The sequence below is a fragment of the Narcine bancroftii genome, chromosome 4, assembly GCF_036971445.1.
Source record: "Narcine bancroftii isolate sNarBan1 chromosome 4, sNarBan1.hap1, whole genome shotgun sequence".
Lineage (NCBI taxonomy): Eukaryota > Metazoa > Chordata > Chondrichthyes > Torpediniformes > Narcinidae > Narcine > Narcine bancroftii.
In genome coordinates, this window is record NC_091472.1 from 76857497 (window position 1) to 76880128 (window position 22632).

Below are 22632 nucleotides of genomic sequence, written 5' to 3' on the forward strand. Positions count from 1 at the left end.
TATTGTAAAAGAAAATAAAACTGGAAGAATTACATTTTGTACCAAAGTCTGAGGATAAAGTCTGCTCAGAGATGGACTGAATGTTCTTCCACACCATATCATATCTGATCAATCTTCTGGAATGTTATGTTGAACTTTAGATATCGTGCCCAACTGCAAGCTAGTAGATGTTTAGAATTATTCTGTACAACAGACTAATTTGCAAGATGAGTTTTTTTTTCCAAATAGACCATTCGGTTGAGGTTATGATCAGTTGTTTCTTCATAAGGAGATGTCAGAATAGAAAACTGGTTTTCCTCAGTGACTGAAATGGTTTGGTGTTACCACCACATGTATGACTATGTTATACAGTGAGCAGCAAACCATTTCAACCACCAGGTTCACACTGACCTGCGGGCATTCACCTTCCACTCAGTGACTCTGCTTATACCACTCTCTCCAATAGTACATTCCAAGTACTCATTACTTTCTGGCAGAAAAAAGATCCCTCTCTGATCTCCTCTTAATCTTTTATGCCTTAGCCTAAATATGTTTCCTCTAGTTTTATTCAACTCTAAGGTAAAACGTTTCCTGCAATATGCCCTATCTATATCCCTCAAGGTGTTACATCGCTCAATTATGCCCCTCCTCCTCCTCTAAAAGGAAAACAACCCTATCCTCTTCTGTCTCTCCTCATAACCAAACTGCTCCATCTCAGGCAGCATCCTAGTGAATCTTCTCTGTACTCCACATCTTTCCTTGAGTGTGCTGACCAGAACTTCATTCAGTATTCCATCTGAGGTCTGATCAATGTTTAATAAAGTTGGAGGATTACCTTCCTACTCTTGCATTCAGTATCCTGACTTATGAATGCAAGTGATCCATATGCCTCGTCATCACATTATCTGTTTGTGCTGTCACCTTCAAGAATCCTTGAACTTGCAAGCCAAGGTCCCTCTGTTCCTCCATTCTACTTAAGTGTTTGTTCTAGCCTCATGAGGATTAAATTCCACTTGCTATTTCTCAGCCCATTTCCCAACACATCAACATCACTCTGTAGCCTAAGTCAACAACTTTACCAATCTCTGTGTCACCTGCAAGCATAACCATTGTGCCTCCTACATTCACATCAAAATTAGTCATGTTTGTGATGTTATCATTGAGACCATCCATTGTCAATTGATATTTGAGATTGTGAAATAGCAAATGGCGTTCATCTGGAATATATAACTTGACAAGATCAGGTAAAAGCAGTGAGGTATTTGAATATTTAGTTTAACACTGCTATATCAAAGGGTTTTGGTTAAATTTGCATATGAATCGACCCTAATGTAAACTTTGTACCTTAGTAAACATTTTATTTTCTTTTTCTTCTTGAAGGCTCATAGTTGGCAACCGGGAATTAAAAACCCATATCGTGGAGTTGTTGTATGGCCTGTTCCTGAAAACATTGAAATCACTGTGACACTTTTCAAGGTATTATAGTTCCAAAGTACTGAGTCTATCGTAACAGTTTTTCCTGAAACAAGATCTCTCTTAATAAGAATACTCTTTTTGCATGTGAAGCACTGAAAAATTGGACAGACATCAAAATTGTCACTCAGATGAAAGTCAGAATTTTAGCATTAGAGCTAATGTGACGACGTAAAATGAACTCAGCTGGTTTCACAGCTGTTAATTTTATACACATTCATCATTTCAGGAGCTTTGGATGAATCAACAAAATTAAACTGACTGTCATAACTTGTATACAATTAACAATAGTTAAATGTTCTTTGTGGATATGGTGTGCCTTAAGAGAGATTTTGAGAAATAAATACTGTAATTGCTAGTTTGAACTTTTCACACTTGCTGGAGAAGAGTTAGCATTTGTAATTGTACGCACTTTCACAGTAAACCATAAATTGGCCATATGTCTTACAGAAGAAATAAAAATGGATTGTTGAATTCAGCTTCTACTGTCTGTGCTTGCAACAAACCTCCTTGTAAATTTGATTTTATCTGGCAGTCATTGCAATTATTTCATTTACAAAGGTTTTATTAATGAAAATAAATGCATTTCTTTTTCTGCATTTATCCTGAATTTAATGCTCACTTACGAGAATGGAAGTATCAGTGGTTTGAAATCAGTGAATCGGAAATAGATCAATACAACACAGGAACAGGCCCTTTGACCTGTACTACCACTTGTTTGTACTTCCTCTCCTGGCAGTGCATTGCAGGCACCTACTGCTCATTATGTAACAAAAAAATGATCCTTTGAATATCCTTGTAATATTTTCCCCTCATATCTTAAATCTATGCCATCCTGGAAAAAAAGACTGACTATTTATTGTATTGATGCCTCAGAATTTTATATGCTTCTAACAAGTTTCTCATCAGCCTATGACACTCCAGAGAAAATAATCCAAGTTTGCCCATCCTCTCCTTGTAGCTTATATTCTCTAATCCAGGCAATGTTCTGGTGGTCCTCTTTTAAACCTTGCCAAAGCCTCCACTGCCTTTATGTAATGTGACCAGCAATGCACGCAATGCACTAAATGTGATTTAACCAATGTTTTTCTCGTTGCAGTATTCTTTCCAACCTTTTATTCTCAATGTCTTGACCAATGAAGCCAAGTGTGCTGTACGTCTTCTTTTCTACCCTATTTACTTGTGCTGTCATTTTCAGCAAACTGTGGACTTGGACCCTAGATCTCAATCCTTTTTGTTCAATACATCATACCAGCAAAATTTAGGATCAGAGGAAGGGAAATGGGACTCTGTTCATAATCTGAACTGGATCATTGATTTCCTCATTAGCAGAGTCCTACCAATGTGAATTGGCAACTTCACCTCCATCTTGCTGACCATCAACACAGAGGCATTCCAAGGCTGTATGCTTGGTCTCCTTCTCTATTTGTTAAACACTCATGATTATGTAGCCAAGTTCAGCTCCAAAGCAATCAATACATTTATTGATAAATCCACTGATATTGGTTGATTAATGGGAAATGATGAGTCAGAATACAGGATGTAGATTTAAAATCTCATCGAGTAGTCCAGAACAACAATCTTGCTACCAACGTCAACAAGACCAAGGAGTATATTGTGGATTTTAGGACGGGGAGGCCAAGGGACTGTGCACATGTCTGGATTGTTGGAATGGAGGTGGAGAGGGTACCTGCATCAATGGAGGACTGTACTTGGAACCATCACCTTGCAGCATCTGTGCAGAAGAAAGACCAATGTTTCTACTTTCTAAGAAGTCTGAGGAGGTTTGACATGTCGTTGCAGGAATCAGGACTTGAGAATTGAAGGTATATGATCAGGCATGATTGTATTGAATAGTGGATCAAACGCAAAGGATTGCAGAACTTTCTGCTCCTATTTTCCATGTTTCTATGATCACTGGTTTGTGTTGCTGTCTTGATAAATACTTTTTTAATCACAAGCAATGTGTTGTGCACTGGTTGGAATTAAAAAAAAAAAATAGCGAGGGCAAAGTGTAAAAGTTATATTCAGTATAATTCTGAATTACTGCTTTTTTTTTAGATATTTACCCTGTTATTGGTCAGAGATTTCTAAAATGTCAGTTTTATTTGAATTTTTTGCATTGCTCAATTGTGGAAGTTCAAAAATTTGTACAGGGCACATTTATCAGAATCAGAATTTAGTGTCATAAAATTAATTGTTTTGCAGCACAATTATATAATAAACCACTTTAAAAAATAAATAAAAATAGTACTATAAAAATAAAAAAAGACAAAGCAAGGCAGTGTCCCTTCAGGAATCTGATGGCAGAGGGGAAGAAGCTGTCCTCTGCTGCTGAGTGCTCGTCTTTAGGCTCTTGTACCTTTGTCCCAATGGTAGCAGAGTGAAGAGGGCACGGCCTGGGTGGTGAGGGTCCTTGATGATACAGGCTGCTTTCTTAAGAACACCACCTCTTGTAGATGTCCTCGATGGAGTGAAGACTGGTGCCAGTGATGTCGCAGGCCGAGTTTACAACCCTTTGGACTGTTTCTTGTTCTCAGCATTGATGATGTAACCAGCCAGAATGGTCTCCACGATACACCTGCAGAAGTTTTTGAGAGTCTATGGTGACGTATCGAATTGCATCAAACACCTTCTTCATGATTGCATTGACGTGGAGGCTCCAGAACAGATCCTCTGAGATGTTGACACCCAGGACTTCGATGTTCTCCACTGCTGACCCCTCAATGAGGACTGGTTCATGTTCTGATTTCCTCCTGAAGTCCACAATCATCTATTTCCTTGGTTTTGCTAATGTTAAGTGCAGGTTGTTGTTGTGACACATCATCTACCTGAGGGGGTTGTTGTTATGGATTTAAATTTAGACAGACAGCACGTAATAGGCCATTTAGGCCCAGAGGTTATGCTGCCCAATTTTTACCCAATTAACCTACGTTTCGAACAATGGGTGGAAACCGTAGCCCCAGGGGAAAACCCACACAGTCACAGTGAGAGCATACAAACTCTTTACAGACAGCGCAGGATTGAACCTGGATCCAGATCGCTGGTGCTGTAAAGGGATTGTACTAACCGCTACACCACCTGTGTTGTCCTTTTGTATCTTTTTTCCCCATTATATATCTGATCAGTTCTATTGCATTGAGATCAGATCTATTTATCCCTATCATACAAATTTTGATTATAATTGTATTGTTTCTAGCAAATAGCTCTAAATCCAGTGGGTGTGAAATAAATCAGAATGCCTGATGTTTATAAATAACAATATTTCAGTAATTATATCTTTAAAATTCACGAGCAGAACTAGAATCCAGTCAAGTAAGATCACAAATTGCCCATTCATATTGACCATGATTTGTTAAAATATAAATTTAATTTTACATTTTAAATGAACTTGCGTTTAGATATACAGCTCATGAGCTGGTGCCACCCAAATACCCCAATTAACCTACAACTCTGTACATTTTGAAGTGTGGATGGAAATGGAGCATCCAGAGAAAACCCACATAGACACTTGGAGAAAATAGAAATTCTTTATGAACAGCACCAGATTTGAACCCAGGTTGCTGGCACCGTGGTAGTGTTGCGCCAACTGCAATGTAAATGAGCAGATTTGTGCACAGTTGAGCATTTCATTCAGAAAATGCAGGAATATGGAATCATTTATATGAATTGATCGCATTACTTAAATTTGGTTAATACAGTTTTTGCTGAATAAGTTCACTTAAAATATGTGCAATGGTTTCAGTACAGGTGGTATAATTTACACCCTTGTACAATATGCTACTCCAAGGTAATTAAAGCTATATTTATTTGAATTAACAAATGAACTTTTTTGGGGTATTCTAGCTAATCTCTTTTAGCAGATCTACATGTATGTTTTAGTAATACAGGGTGTATTAAATGCATTATTAGAAACAAAAATAAAAGTTTACAATTGAACCTAATGGTTCCTTTTTAGGATCCTCATGCCGAGGAATTTGAAGACAAAGAATGGACCTTTGTTATAGAAAATGTAAGTTTAATGTTGACATTGTTTCATATTGATTTGGGTGGAATGAGTTCATGTACATATTTCAAATGGGCATCACAAAGTAATGGAATCTATTGTGAATACCTTTATGGAACTTGCTTCCCAGTTGAAGTAACTTGAAAGTAAGAAGCCTATATGCTGAGGTGTGAGCAGCAACTTGGCCTACACTAGATGCACTTCAGAACCTTTTCAATCTATTGAGACAATATTGGATTCATCTCTTCACTTTCCTTTGGTTCCTTGGGCTTTTATATTTCAGATGAGCCAGGCTGACACCTGGCCAATGCATCGAGTCCTTTTCTCAAAATGTCAATTTGAATGGCAATATAAAACTTAATTTTTAATTGCATGCAAATATCTAAAGTCTTATAAAGGTGTTTTACACCCACCAATGTCAAATTTACAAGAATGTACCGTATATTTTGGTGTATGTCAGTTTCCCCCTTTTTCAGCCTTATTTTAAGGGTTTAATAGTATATCTGGTATATGTCGACCCTAATTTTCCGGCTGCCTGAGGTGCCCAGTTGACTGGCATACAAGTCAACCCCCAAAATTAACTTTGCCTGAGATGGGCCATTGACCCAAGTATATGTTGACGCCCTCCCCCCCCCCCATTGATTGTGTGGATTGATCTGCTGGGCATTGGCTGGAGATGATTGCTATCATGGAGGGTCCATCAACACAACGCAATGGGCCAAGTCACACCCAGACCTCAATGATGATTTTGAGGCTACAGTAGGCTGGTGCAATCATTTCATGAACAGGAAAAATCGGGTATTATATCAAAAAAACAAAATTGCACAGAAACTCCCAAAAGATCTTGATCATAAAGTTGTAAGTTTTCACTTGTTTATTGTATGGAACTGGCAGAAACACCAGTTTGCATTGGCAAATAGCAGAAACGTGGATGAAACCTCCATGAATTTTGACATGATAGGCAATAGAACAGTGGAATGGAAAGGTGTTAAAACTGTGCAAACCAGAAGTACAGGCCACAAAAAGACCAGGTTTACTATGGTGTGATCATGCATGGTCGATGGGTCAAAGTTAAGATCCATGGTAATCTTCAAATGCAAAATTAAACCAAAAATGAAATTCCCTGGAATTATTTTTGTAAATTTTCATGAAATGATGAATGGATGAAAATGGTGTAAAACTATGGAAAGACAATGTGTGGAACAGGCGGCCAAATGGTTAATGCAAAGAACAGAGTTTGCTGGTCTGGGATATGTTTTGTAGCCACTTGACTGAGAACACTAAAAGTAGATTAGCACTACATAATACTTGGCGGTTATCCCAGGTAGCTTGACATCTATATTGCAACATCTCGATGTCTGCTTGAACAAACCATTCAAAGACCATGTGTGCAAGGAATGAAATACATGGATGTAGAGTGCAGAAAAGTCATTTACAAAAGGCAGGGCAATGCATGCTACATTATTTGATGTGCTGTGTAACTTTGTGCTCAAGGCATGGGACAAAGAGACTGTGATAAAATCGTTTAAAAAGTGCAGTATCTCTTGTGCAATTGATGGCATGGAAGATGATTTATTGTGAGACACTGACGATGAAGTTGAAGTTGCCTTGTCATATGCAAACTGGGACACATGATGACTGTTTAAACAGTGAGAGTATGGATGTGTTTGCTGCCATCTTTGCTTCAGAAAATAATAGTGAGTGATTTTGAAGGGTTCTAATTGTGTTGTTGTTTTCAATTTAAAAATCTCTGAAAATCTGTTGCAGTTTTTTGTGTTTTTCAAGGGTTGACTTATACGCTGAATTGGTTTTTCAAGGATTAACGTATGGCGGATCAGCACGGAATGGATTTTGAGCTGAATTTAAAGTCTCAAAAGTATATCTGGTGTATAAGGCGACCCCCATATTTTTTTGAGAGATTTTTTTTGGGTTTCACGATTCTACTTGTACGGTGAAATATACGGAAATAGCTTCCTTCATTTTTTGGAATTCTTTCTTAACAATATTATTGTCTTGAATTTTTCAGCTATATTCCAAGTTTGTTTTAAAGTGACCTATTTACTCCAGGGACTTAAACTAAAATCTAAATTTGACTGTTTTATGTGAAACACTGAGCAGATACAAAAATACACAGTTACACATTTTTAATGATTATCCAGAAGAGAAAATAGGAAGGGGTTGTATACTATTGTGCTAGCTCCCTATCCCCAACATGCATCTTTGTTTTCTGAAATGTGGTGTCAAAATGAAGGTAACATGTTCTGGATAAATTCAGGTATATAGAGATATATCTGATTGAGTTCATGGCATTCTCAGGAGAGAGGGTGACAGCCAGATGTAATGGTCCATGTAGGGACTAATGATTTGGGTAGGAAGGGTGAGGAGGCCCTGCAGAGTTCAGGGAGCTAGGCGCTAGGTTGAAGGACAGGATCTCCAGTGCAGTGATCTCAGGATTGCTACCCATGTCACCTGCTAATGAAGTTACACATGGCTAAAGACATGGTGCAGGAGGGATGGCTTCATGTTTCTGGATCATTGATCTCTCTTCCATGGAAGGTGGAACCTGTTCCGACAGGACAGTTTGTATTTAAACTGGAGGGGAGTAATATCTTTGTTTGTTAGTGCTGCTCCGGGGTGGGTTAAACTAGATTTGCAGGGGGATGGAAACCAGAGTGCCAGAGCAAATAGAGGAATGGAGGAGGAAAGATTATGTGAAAATTACATGCAACGTGAGAAGTCAACAGGATTTCCATGGTGGAAATGTTCTCGAGTGCATCTATTGAAATGCAAGGAGTATTGTAGGAAAGGTAGATGAGCTTAGAATGTGGATTGACACGTGGAATTATAACATTGTGACCATTAGTGAAACTTGGTTGCACAGTGGGTTGGGGACAGGACTGGCAGCTCAATGTTTTGGGTTTCAGACACAATAGAATGAGGGGGAATCGAAAGGAGAGGAGTGGCATTCCTTGTCAGGGAAAATATCACAGCTGTGGTTAGGCCAGACAGGCCAGGGAGCTCGTCTACGGAGGAAAGGTATGACCACACTCATGGGGTTATATTATAGACTGCCCAATAATCAATGAAAATTGGTGGAGCAAATCTGTAGAGAGATAGCAGACAGCTGCAGGAAATGTAAAGTTGTGATAGTGGGAAATTTTAACTTTCCATATATAAACTGGGACTCCCAAGCTGGATGGCTTGGAGTTTGTTAAATGTGTTCAGGAAAATTTTCTTAACCAATATAAAGAGGTACCAACTAGAGAGATTGCAATACTGGATTTCCTATTAGGGAAACGAGGCATGACAGGGAACAGAAGTATGTGTAGGGGAACATTTTTGGTCCAGTGATTATAATGCTATTAGTTTCAAGTTAATTATGGAGAAGAATAGGTCTAGACCTTGAGATTCTAAATTGGAGAAATCAGCACAGACTAGAAGGGCTGAAGGGGCTTGTTTCTGTACTGTAATGTTCTATGGTTCTATTAATGAAAACCTTGGAGGTGAGTGAAAATTGGGGTGGAATGTGACCAATATGTTTGCTTCAATATTTTTACGAGCAGTATTTTCTGAGAAAGTACAGAAAAGCCCTTAGGATCTGGGATTCAAGCAACCGGAAAAAAAAAAATCAAAGAAATAAATAAGAATTAAATAATAGGTAGTAGCAAAGTGCTACTCACTGAAGCAATGTACACATTGCAGAGCTAAGTTCAAGACTGACTTATTCAGGCCTTTACTCTGTACTTTTATACACTCCCGTTACCATCACTCGGGTTGGAAGTGACGTCATTGATAGGACAAAAACCCCTCCTGTGCGGAGGTTGTTTTCCCGCGCTTGTAGCAGTTCATCCGCCGTTTTGGGAGCCAGTTCACTTGTTGGTAAGTAGGACACCATGTGAACCCACTTCCCCCACCCCCCTCTCCAGAGCCAACAATCCTGCTCCAAAGGCATCTAAAGCTTGTATTTGCCTCTGTTTGGGCAGTCTCCCCCTTCACCGTGTTTCCTGAACCTTGAATGGCTGGTTCAAATCCAGATGCGCCGGTTTGAGCCAGTCTATGATATAGGCTTCCTCTCTTCCTCCTATGTCCAAAATACACGTGGAACCATTGTGCCGTAGCAGTATGAAAATGAAAGGTCCCTCATTTGGCCACTGCAAAGGTGCCCGGTCCCCTCCGTACGAAAACCAATTTGCAGTCTTGCAGGTCCCTTGGTATGCAGCTGCTAGTCTGACTGTGTTGCGATGTCAGCATAGGTGCTAAAGCGCCACGCCTCTCGTGGTGTTTCCTTAGGATTGTTGCGGGTGCCTCCTCCTGCCCCCATGGAGCTTTCATGAATTTTCACGGTACCACAAGGGGTACACTGTAGACCAGTTCTGCCAATGAGGCATTTAAATCATCCTTGGGCACTGTGTGAAGTCCCAACTTGACCCAAGGCAGCTTGTCCACCCAGTTAGATCCTTTCAGGCATGACATAAAGGCTGACTTCATATGCCCGTGGAACCTTTCCACTAGCCTGTTGGACTGCGGGTGGTATGCAGTTGTGTGGTGCAGCTGGGTTCCCAGCAAGCTGGTCAATTTTAACGATAGACTTGAGGTGAACTGGGCACATCTGTCATACATGATGTGTCTCAGTAGACCAAACCACGCCACCCAGCTAACAATCAGGGCCCTGGTGCAAGTTTCTGTAGTTTTGTCTGCAAGCAGAACTTTGGCCTCTGGCCACCTTGTGAATCAATCTACCATTATGAGCAGGAACCAGGCCCCATGTGACACTGGCAGAGGCCCCACAATATCCATATGTATATGGTCAAACTGCCGACATGCTGGCCTAAAAGACTATAGGGGGCCTTTGTGTGCTGCTGGAGCTTGGACGTCTGACACTGCATGCATGTTTTTGCCCAATTGCTGACCTATTTCCAAAGCCCATGTCACATGAACCTCCTGGGTACCATCTGGATGGTCGTTCTAATTGACGCATCTGCTAGCCCGTGCACTGTGGGAACAATTGGACATGATCGACCCATAGATATGTCACACAAGTGCTTCTGCTCCCCTGGGCCCACCAGAATTTCTTTCAGCTGCAGCCCCGAGTCTACCATCCTGTAACGTGGGATTTCGTCATCTGCTTGTTTTGCTTCCACAAGTGCATCATAAGCCCCTTTCATACTTGCAAGTTGATCCCATGAATTAACCACCAATTGGCCTTTAAAGTGTCTAGTGTGAAAGCAAAATCAGCTCAACGCCGGCATCAGATGACATCTTCTTATGCTGGGGAGTGATAGCCTTGACTCCTAGTACAATCCCAGACATATGCAGACACCGGTGTTGTAATCAGGAAAGTGTGATTGAAATTATTAAAATGAAGGTATAAACTTTGCCGTGGGAAAGTCTCAGCAGAGAGAGAAACCAAATAAATGGAAATAGCGGACAATTTTTAAACAGCGTGAGAAAGTTGGTAGCACTATAGCACACAATTTATAAAGACCATGGGAAAAAGCAATGGCAGACTTGACTTCCCAGAATGCCATGCGGCAGAGAAACTCCTCCATGAATGCTCTGTGCATGCAGAGGGGCATTTTCCCACACTATATAAATTGAGCACTATAGCACTACCAACTTTCCCACTCTGTTTAAAAATTTCTGCTATTGCTATTTATTGCTAGTACTTTCCTACGGTCCCTTGTAAAGGTTTATATAGGTTGGCGCAACAACAACAGGGGCTGAAGGGCTCATGCTGTGCTGTACATAAAACTTTATTACGTTATAATTAGGCATGATTAATTTTGTTCAAATACAAGATCATAATACATTGATCAGTATTTAGGGCAGGTCCACCATAACTCCATGCATTATGACATCACCGATAGAAGGTAGAACAGTCCTAATCCCGGGGATGGCTCCTTGCAAGTGAGAAAGCGTTTATCCCAAGTGATGTTCTTTGCTTTGCTTGACATCAGGGCAAACAGGTGACACATGATGTGAGCCGCCGAGGGTAGAAATCAGCAATAAAAGTTTATCATTGCAACAAACTATTGAAGGCCCTTAACCATGTTAGGTTTAGCGATTTGCTGGATTGCCTCGACCTTCGCAGGCAGTGGCGTTGCTCCATGCCAGTCAACTCTATGGCTTAGGAAGTCGCTGGCACCTAAACCAAACTGGCACTCACTTAAGCGAATGAAGAGCTTGCGCAGGTAGGACAAATGATCCTTGTGACTGTGGCTGGAAATAAGTATGGCTTACAGGTATATAAAGTCCAGATCGTGTATCACCTTGTCTGTTAACCGCTGAAATGTCTGTGCTGCATTCTTGAGACCAAAAGGCATCCTCTGAAACTCAATAAGGCCGAAGTGAATAATAAGGACTGTCTTGGGAATGTCATCCGGGTGGACTGGGATTTTATGATATCCTCTGGCAAGGCCCACCTTTGAGAAAATGCGAGCTCCATGCAAGTTGGACGTAAAGTCTTGTATATGCGGCACAGGGTAGCAATCCGGTGTGGTAACCGCGTTCAACCAGTGGTAATCGCTGCAGGGTCTCCATCCTCCCTCTGCTTTGGGTACCATATCTAGTGAGGAGGTCCAGGAGCTATCGGACTGCAATACAATTCCCATCTCCTCCATCATTTTAAACTCTTCCTTGGCTAGATGGAGCTTGTGTGGAGGGAGCTTGCATGCTCGGGCTTGCAGCGGTGGTCCTTCAGTCCATTCATAGAATACTATCTTGACTGGAAGAATTAAGAAGTTTGCATGCTCTGTTGATTCTCTGTCTAGTTTCTGAAGATCGCTATTTGATCCGTACCTTTATATCCTTTTCTGATATATAGGGGTCAACAATGTAGTGAAGTGCTTCTCATTGAACTGTGAAAGGAAGTTTTGTACACATTGTTGAGCTGAGTTCAAGATCTTTACTCTGTGCTTTTATACACTTCTGTTCCCATCACTTGGGCCAGAAGTGACATAATCAGATTGGACAAAAACCCGTCGCAGGCTGTTTTACCACACTTGTAGCAGTGCATCCGCCATTTTGGGAGCTGGTTTGCTTGTTGGTAAGTGGGTTGCCACAAGGTAAAAAAAAAAATCCAAGTTTAAAATTGACATGTCTTGCTGATAGTTTGCCAATCCACCACTTGACAGGCGACAACTGCAACCAGTTCCTGTCTTGTGAGCAACATAAACAAAGATATTGCTTCATAGGACATTTTTTTTACAAATTCAACCCCCCACCCTCCACCCCTCCACCTCTCCCAACCATTACCATGCTGTAAGAAAAACAAACATGCAGTTTGTGCAGTGCTTACCCTTAAGCAGAAGATGAAGATATGCAAGAGACTGGGACAATCGTACAGGAGGAATTTAATGTTGGCTCATCAACCATCTATGACATTAAGGCCCAGTGTCAGAAAACTAAGCTGTTTTATGCGAAGTCTGACACTGAAAAAAGTGTTGTGACATCTTCATATCTCCAAGATGGGCTTACTCAACCAGGCTCTTTGCAAATGGTTTAGTTTGAAAAGGTCAGAAGATGTTTGCATATCAGGATCCCTGTTGCAAGAAAAAGGAATGGAGTTCCACGAAAGTATGAATATTGAAGCACAGGGTTCTTTTTCATGTAGTTGGCTTATCAGATTGCATATCAGGATCCCTGTTGCAAGAAAAAGGAATGGAGTTCCATGAAAGTATGAATATTGAAGCACAGGGTTCTTTTTCGTGTAGTTGGCTTACCCATGGGTGCTGGATAAACAATGGTTATACTGCATATGGGAACTGATTTTATTTTAAGGCAAATGTACAGGCCAAATGTAATCTGCTGGAGGAACTCAGTGACTTGAGCAGAATCACTGGGAGAAAAAGATTGGTCAATATTTCAAACTAACTTCATTAGGGCTGATAAAAGTTACTACAGAAGCAGTGTAAAGAGGACAGGGTGGGAGGGTGAGACAGGGGCTCCGGACAGGATTGGCGAACCAGGCAGAGGTGAAATAGCAGAGGAGTAGTGTCATTAGCCAGACAGAGATGCCAGAAAGACAAACATGTCAGGTGGTGGAAGATGAATGATACAGGGTGGTGTAGCTGATTAGAAGGCAAAGGCTCCAGTGTGTGGAATTTAATGTGGAGAAGATACTTGTCTTGTGTACTCTTTCTGTCCTTTCCCTTCTCTTTTTTTTTGTCCTCCTTCTCAACCTTCTCCACCCAGCTCCCTGGCAGTTCTCATCCTGTCTCCTCTTTGGTTCCTCCCCTCCCCTCCTCCTCTCTCCCCACTGGGTTCTTCCCCTCTCTACTCTGCCTCAACCCCTCCCCTTGGTTCCATTTGGTATCTATTTATACCACTACTCTCATCTTCTGTACTTATCAGATTCCAGAACTGGCAGCCTTTGCCTTCTAATCATCCACTCCACCCTGTTAACTCATCTTCCACTTGACCCATTTGTGTCTTCATTCGTCTGGCATCTGCCAGTCCTCTGCCTCTGTTTACATGTTTCACCTCTGCCTGATTTGTCAGTCCTGTATGGTTTTCAACCCCCCCCCCCCCCCCCCCACAACCCCATCCTATTATATTGGCTTCTATACTAACTTTCCTCAGTCCTGATGAAGTTTTGGTTCAAAACATCAACCATTCCTTTTCTCGTGCTAATGTTGCTTGACCTGCTGAGTTCCTTCATGTGTTTGGCTTAAGGCTCCAATATCTGCATTTTTTTTGTGTGTCATTAGTGTAGTCAAAATGATGCAGTGGATTTTTTTTTGAATTCTGTGGAATTGTGTTGGAACTTTCTAATGAAATTCCTCTGTAACTTAATCTTGATTTAAAAAAAAAATCTATTTTGGAGGATATTAAATCAAAAAAGAGGAGAGTGCAGAGAGCTAATGGAACAGAAAATGGTTTTTGTGTCTGTAATGGTTATTTGAAAGTTGTAATTAGATCATTGGAGGAAATGAAGCAGAAGTAAATGGGATATAATGGGAAGATTCATCTTTGGAGACGGCCCAAATTGGTGCAAAAGACTTTTTTTTAAAGAGTACTCAATGCAAGAAACACCTAGCATCTGTGGAAAGAGAAGCTATTGGTATCTCAAGTCAAAGACCCTTCATGTTTGGTATTTGTTAGTTTTAAATCAAACTAATTTCCTCTCTTTCCTTATTCCAATGAAGGATTTTTGACCTGAAACATTAACCCTCTTTCTTTCCACAGGTGCTCCCTGACCAGTATATTTCCATTATTTACTCCTTTTACTTTGGATTTCCAACAGGTGTAGGTCTCTGATTTCCAATTCCAATTTGTTAAGTACTTCAAGATGTGTTGAGGTTGTCAAAGGCAAGCTATAGTCTTAAAAATCCAGCTTGGGGATTGGATTGGTTTGGATTTTCTGGATTCTCAGGCAGTACTTTTAAAATTCAAATTGAAGGAGGAATAAAAAGATGAACAGGTAAATTTTGACAGTTTATTCATGAGCCAATACCACATGCTTCATTTATCAAAATGAGCAGTGTTAAAGCAAAATAAATAGTTGACAAAAAATGTAAACATGTTTTCACTGCAAAAAAAGTGTAATGCTTGAAATTGTTTAAAAATTAACATTATAAAAAATAAAGTGTACAAATTAAGCTTGTTGCCGCCGTGCATCTGTGGTGCTTATGCATGCATACACTCAAAAGCCCACTAAATTTAAAAAGTTTGAGAGTCTATATTCTCAGATTTCTGGTCTCTGGATTTTTGGACTTGTACTGTTGATATTTTTAGCCTGTCGATATTCTTCATGAAGGTTTAAGAAGGTTCAGAGAAAGATGTTTACTTTAAAAGAACATTTTTTCATACATTTTTGTTTACATTTCTGATCATGAATGTTTGTTTTAAAAGCATAGTTTGAAAGCTGTGAGGCAGCTCACAATTCGTTTTCAGTGTTTCTACTGCCACTTTGTGGATTAATAGTGCAAATACACAAAACTTGCACGCCACAGTAAATTTGGATACTGTGCTTGAAAAAACAAACAAATCGAGCAAGTAAGAATGGTAGATGATTACATTTGGATTTCCAGTGAATTGCATGGTAAGGATATATAGATATCTGTGCCACCCAGTATACACCAAATTAACCTAAACCCCCAGTATGTTTCGAACAGTGGGAGGAAACGAGCCCCTGGGGAAAACCCATGCAGAAATGGGGAGAATGTACAAACTCCTTACAAACAGTGTGGGTGGAGTTGTGCTTGTTTTGTGCAAAAATATGGTAAATTTCATTGGTGCATCCAATCCTTTTGGGATGAGAGGAAAGTGAAAATAGATCTTTAGCTGAGCAGATTCTCTGGAACTAATGATGAGCTTGCCCCCAAATTTCTGTGTGCCATTGAATATTTGTTGAGACTTAATCCTCCTTCTGTATAGACCTATCAGTAAGCACAAGCCTTTCTCTATCTGGACTACATTGTTCCAGAAGTTTCAATTGTTTTTGCATCAAACCTTTGAATTTCTTTGCTTCCTTTAATTTTTATTTTCATCTTAAAATGCATTCTCAATCTGAGGCTACAACCGTGTTTCCTGTTATTATTGCACTTTCTCCTCAATTGGATTTTTTAATGTTTTGCGACTGTTCTACTATTTTGCTGCACTAGCTAGCTGGGGGATGTTCTTTATTCAGTGCTTGGTAATACACAGAGAAGAAAGCAATGAAAATGAAATATTTGGGATTAAGTCATTGCTGAGAAAGGTTATATGATTTCTATTTACCAGCAAAGTGTTCATCTCGATTAGCCATTCTCAGATATGTTTTGGCTATATCCCTCTTTGGACTCTGATCAGTTTGTTGGCCACCCTCCCTGTGAAGCAGTCAAATTTTGTTGGTTGCTTCAGAAGTAAACTATCCTGGACACACATCACCTCATTTGTGAGAAAAGTCTTCCTGAGAAGACTAAGGCTTCTATTGAGATCATCCTGGCCGGGATCATCACAGTGCGATACGGTTGCTGTAGAGCATCAGATCAAAGTTCAATTCACAGGGCCACAAATGTGGCAGAGAGGATCACTGGGATTTCCCTTCCCTCATCGACAGACATTATCTACTAGGATCTTTGTTTGTACAGGGCCTGAAAAATCATTGAGGACCTCTACCACTCTGCACACAGCATCTTGTTAGAACCAGAATCACCATGCTGTGAAACAGTTTCTTCCTGCGGGCAGTGAGACTGCTGAACGACTACATACGTATCATTTGTATGTGTTATGTGTGTTTGCATGTTTTGGCACCGAGAACTGGAGAACGTTGTTTCGTCAGGTTGTATTTGTAGAGTTGGATGATAATAAACTTGAACTTCTACCGTCTGCGTGGAAAAAAAATATTTTATGATTTCAGTCCGTGCCCCCCCCCCCCAAATGTGTTGTGGCCCCCAGGGGACATTATGGCCTCATTGAGATGCTTCTTAAATATTATGAGAGTGCCCTCTACCACCAAATCAGACAGTACATTCCAGATTCCAATCACCCTTGAATCAATCCTCTCTGAACAGATGAAACTGTTCCACTGATGATGCTTATGGCCTTGTCCCTCCACTCTCTCCTGACCCACCTGGAGAATGGCGCCTCATAATACATTCATTGAGCTTCTTCTCGGCATTTAATACAATCATTCATTCGAGGCTGGTGGAGAAGCTGTCATTGCTAGGCTCTATGTTCATGAACACCCTTCACTGTAACTGGATTCTGGACTTTGTAACAAAAAAGACCACAGTCTGTCTGGGTCAGCAGCAGAATGTTCAGCACCGTTATGGTGAGCACTAGCCCACCTCAGGGCTATGTGAACAGCCAGCTCCTGTTCACACTCTAATCCACAACTGTAACACCAGATCCACGTTTAACAGAGTCATAAAATTTGCAGGTGATACGACAGTAGTTGGCTTCAAAATAAACAACAATGAGTTGCACTGCAGAGAAGAGGTGGAAAATCTCGTGGTCTGGTGCAAGAATAACAATCTGGACAAAGGAGATTATTGTGGACTTCAGGTGAAGCAGGAACGACCAACCTCCACTATACATTAATAGCTTGATGGTGGAGAGCACTAATTTCCTCATGTCCACTTCAGAAGTAAGCTATCCTGGACACACATCACCTCATTTGTGAGGGAAGTGCAACAGCAACTGCACTTCCTGAGAAGACTAAGGCTTCTATTGAGATCATCCTGGCCGGCGTCATCACAGTGCGATACAGTTGCTGTAGAGCATCAGATCAAAGGTCAATCCACAGGGCCACAAGTGTGGCAGAGAGGATCACTGGGATTTCCCTTCCCTCATCGACATTATCTACTAGGATCTTTGTTTGTACAGGGCCTGCAAAATCATTGAGGACCTCTACCACTCTGCACACAGCATCTTGTTAGAACCAGAATCACCATGCTATGAAACAGTTTCTTCCTATGGGCAGTGAGACTGCTGAATGACTGCATATGTATCATTTGTATGTGTTATGTGTGTTTGCATGTTTTGGCACCGAGATCTGGAGAACGCTGTTTCATCAGGTTGTATTTGTAGAGTTGGATGATAATAAACTTGAACTTCTTGGCTGTTGCATTAAATTTAGTGCCAATAGTTTTCGGAAAAATTTCCTGTTGTGTGCAGTTCTGGTTGCCTATCTCTAGGAAGGATGTTATTAAACTGGAACAGGTGCATGAAAGAATTATGAGGTTGTTGCTAGAACTAGATGGATTGTGTTGTGAGGAGACAACCTTGATGAAAGGCTCAAGCCTGAAACGTTGGTGATGTATCTTTACCTTTGCTACATAAAGGCACTGTTTGACCTGCTGAGTTTCTCCAGCATTTGTATGTTTTTTCACTTAACCATGGTGTCAACAGAATCCTGTGTTTTACCTTAGATAGGCTAGGACTTTTTTTCTCCCAGAGTGCTGAAGACTAAAGGTGCATAAAATCATGGGAGCAGAGATGGGGGTGAAGGTTGACCATCTATCCCTTTTCCTGGTTTGGGGAGTCTTAGACGGAGGGGCATATATTTTGAGGTGAGATGGGAAAGACTTAAAAGCAATCTTGGGGGTTGGTGGGGGGAGATCATGCTGAGTATATGGAATGACTGCTAGAGGAAGCCGTCGAGCTGGTGCAATTACATTTGGTCGTTATGTGGTTAGGAAAGGTTCAGAGATATACGGGCAACATGCCAGTAAATGAGATGAGCTCAGGTCGACTCCTTGGTCATCACAGACAAATGGGCTGAAGGTCCTGTATCTGTGCTACTTAACTATCTATCATAGTGACGCCCTTCATAATTTTTTTCATTCCCTCAGCTTCCTCTTCTGGCAGGAAAGCAACCCATACTGTCCAGAATCTCTGCACAACTTAGGCAATGTCCTGGTGAATCTCCTCTATTTCCATTCAAGTAGATTCAATTGTGGCCATTAAAACTAGATAGAATACTCCAGCTGTAGCCTAATTGCTATTGTCTAATTTTACAATCACTGAACTCCTCTTGTATTCCATGCCTTGGAAACCCTTGGGATTTTACACTGTGGTCCCTCTGTTCCTCAATACTCCTTAAGGTCTTACCATTTACCTCTATGGACAAAGGACTATAATTAGAGTACAAAGGATTCATGGCCGTGACCAAAGGGTATTGCTGATGCTGAATTATGTATGAAGTGAAATGTACATTCCATGTTCACTATCCCTGCAACATTGAGATTTCAGTCATAGATTTGATGATGAAATTTCTATCGTATGTTTGCAGAGTATACGAGATGTTGGGAATAGGAATTGTACAAAGGAGTTAAATGCCATTATCTCATGCCCTATCATGCTTGTTCATTTTTCTCACCCAGTCTGTTCCCTGGAACCCCCACGTCCCTCTTCTGTGGCCTCCTAAACCTAAACATAGAATATGGAAACAGGCCCTTCAGCCCACCAAGCCAGTGCTGATCATCAAAAACCTTTCTGTACTAATCCTGCATTAATCCCATTTTTATTCTTCCTATCCCTCTTGTACAAGTCTCGCATCTCCTGGAAGAGATCCTAATAATCCAATTATGAATTCCTTTCTCCTGCACCAGTTCTTTGCCATGCATTAAACTGCAACATCTCCCTGGTTCTTACTTCACTAACATCAGGCATACGTAGTAATCTGAGATCACAACCTTCGAAGTTCTTTTTTATTTTCACTTGCTACCTCCCTGACATCTCAAGATCTGTCCTGGAGCTTCCATGTTGATGCAGTCATGAAGTAGGCTCACCAATAGCTACACTTTGTGAGGAGCTTGAGGAGATCTGATATGTCACCAGAAACTCTTGAAAGCTTCAACAGGTGTACTAACGAGGGCATTCTGTGTGATTGCATCACTGTGTGGTATAGAGGTGCCAACACTCAGGACAGAAACAAACACCAGAGGGTTTGTTAACTCAGCCTAAGAAAGCAACTTCTATCCTCAAGAACCCCACCACCCAGGCCATACCCCTCTACTACTATGATCAGGAAAAAAGTACAGGAACTTGAAGGCGACCACTTAGTGGCACAAGGACAGTTTTTTCCCCTCTGCCATCATATTTTTGAAAGAACAATGAACCACAGACCCTGCCTTAATTTGACTTTTTCTTTTTCTTGCACTATTTTTATTTAATTTGTAAGGTGGTTTATATAAATGTTTGCACTGTGATGCTGCCATGAAACAACTACAGTGCAACTCTGATTATCCAAAATGGTCGGGACCGGCCATTTTCGGAAAACTGGTCATTTTTTAAAAACAGCCCAGTAGCAACAGCAAATCACTTGTAACAGTGTTAAAACAACAACAAACAGCAAGGTAAGGATTTTTAAGCACTAAAATAATGTTTAATTCTCACCAAAAAAATTGCTGGCCAATCTGATCACCGACACTTCACCACCAGGACCCTGCTCATGCCGGGAGCTTGAGGTCTCTGCTGCTGCCACTGGGAGCCCGAGAATCCCACACCTGCCCAAGGTCCAGTGCAGACGCCACCGGGAGCCCAACATTCGCCGTCAGTTCATCTCCAAAATAATTTTGGATAAATTAGGATTTCTGATTTGTTTCAGATCTCCTTAATTATTGAAAATTTTCGGAGAATCCAATTTCAGACATTTGGAGTTGTATTGTAATATCATGACGTGTTCATGACAATAAATTCTGATTCTGATACCTTGCTCCCTGAACTTATTCTACAGGACAACATCTCCCTTCCTACCTATGTCATTGGTAACCATAGAACAATCCAGCTGAGAAATGGGCCCTTTGGCCCTTCTCGGCCATGCCGAACTATTCTCCATAGTCCCACTGATCTGCATCCTGACCATAGCCCTCCATACCCCTCCAATCAATGTTCCTGTCCAAATTCTTCTTAAAAATTAAAATTGAGCCTGCATTCACTACTTCAGCTGGCAGCACGGTCGACACTCCCACAACTTTCTGTGTGAAGAAGTTCCCCTAATGTTCCTCCTAAACTTTTCCCCTTTCACCCTTAACCCATCTCCTCTGGTTTGTATCTCACCTCCCCTCAGTGGAAAAAACCTACCTACATTTACTCTGTCTAGACCCCTCATAATTTTAAATACCTCTATCAAATCTCGCTCAGTCTTCTACACTCCAGGAAATAAGGTACTAACCTGTTTAACCATTCCTTGTAACTTAGCTCCTGAAGTCCAGGCAACATCCTAGTAAATCCTCTCAGCACTCTTTCAATCTTGTTGATATCCTTTCTGTAGTTAGGTGACCAAAATTGCACACAAAACTCCAAATTTGGCCTCACCAATGTCTTGTAAAATTTTATCATAACATCACAACTCATATACACAATACTTTAATTTGAGAAGCCAATATGCCAAAATCTCTCTTTAGAACCCTTTCTACCATTTTCAGGAATTAGCTGTTTGTATTCTCAGATCCCTCAGTTCTATCACATTCCTCAGTGCCCTACCATTTACTGTGTATTGGTAACTGTAACTTGGTTTATCCTTCCAAAATGCAACACCTCACACTTGTCTGCATTAAAATCCATCTGCTATTTTTCAGCCCATTTTTCCAGCTGGTCCAGATCCCTCTGCTTGCTTTGAGAACTTTCCTTGCTGTCCACTACACTTCTAATTTTCTGATCTGATTTACTATATTATCATCCAGTGAACTGATATAGAAAAAAAATAACAATGGACTCAGCACTTGATTCCTAAGGCATACCACTAGTCAAAGGCCTCCAGTCAAAGAAGCAATCATCTACTACCAATGTTTGACTTCTCCTGTGTAGCCTATGTCAAATCAAGTTGACTATTTCGTGTCTGAACCTTTCTGACTAACCTCCCATGAGGGATCTTGCCAAAGGCATTACTAAAGCCCATGAGGACAACATCCACAGCTGTTCCTTCATCAACTTTCCTGGTAACCTCCTTGAAAAATTCTATAAGATTGGTTAAGCGTGACCTACCACGCACAAAGCCATGTTGACTATCCCTGATCAGTCCCCAGCTATCTAAATACTTATAGAACTGATCCCAAAGAACAAAGAATAGCTTGCATACTAATGACGTCAGGCTCACCGGTCTATAATTTCCAGGGTTACTTTTGGAACCTTTTTTTTAAAAACAACATGAGCTACCCTCCAATCCTCTGGCACCACACCCATGACTAAGGACATTTTAAATATTTCTGCCAAAGACACTGCAATTTCTTTACTCATCTCCCTTAAGGCCCAAGGGATTTATCCACCCTTATTTGCTTTAACACAGCAAGCATTTCCTCCTTTTTAATCTGTATAGGTTCCATGACCTCACTGCTTGTTTTCCTCACTTCTCATGATTCTGCCAGTTTTATGAGTGAATACTGATGCAAAAAACCCCTATTTAAGATCTCTCCCATCTCTTCTAGCTCCATATAGAGATGACTACGCTGATCTTCAAAGGGACCAATTTTGTCCCGTACTATTCCTTTTGCTCTTAATATACCTATTAGAAACCCTTAGGATTTTCCTTCACATTGTCTGCCAAAGCAAACTCGTGTCTTTTAGCCTTCCTGAATGTTTTCTAAAGTTTCTCTTACATTTTTGTACTCATTAACTCCATGTTGCCTATGCCTGCTAAACACCTTCTGAACCAGATCCTCAATATTCCCTCAAAAACAAAGGCTTTCTGTTTACTTTGCCTTTGATCCTGTCAGGAACATACAAACTCTGTACTTAAATTTCATGTT

At 40.7% G+C, this 22632-nt stretch overlaps 1 protein-coding gene across 13 annotated transcripts in view; it reads left to right on the forward strand.

The window, feature by feature from the left end:
* Nucleotides 1–22632, forward strand: part of ehbp1 (EH domain binding protein 1) — a 561098-nt gene that overhangs the window by 70362 nt on the left and 468104 nt on the right. For 12 of the 13 annotated variants that reach the window (XR_011355819.1, XR_011355820.1, XM_069931681.1 and 9 more), the window contains exons 4-5: nt 1360–1455; nt 5411–5464. Coding sequence is in view for 10 of the 13 variants with exons in the window: in XM_069931681.1 (XP_069787782.1) it covers nt 1360–1455; nt 5411–5464 (150 nt within the window). In the remaining 3 variants the exon portion in view is untranslated. Of the gene's footprint in view, nt 1–1359; nt 1456–5410; nt 5465–14730; nt 14880–22632 lie in introns of those variants that run through there. The other variant, XM_069931688.1, reaches the window with a different exon arrangement.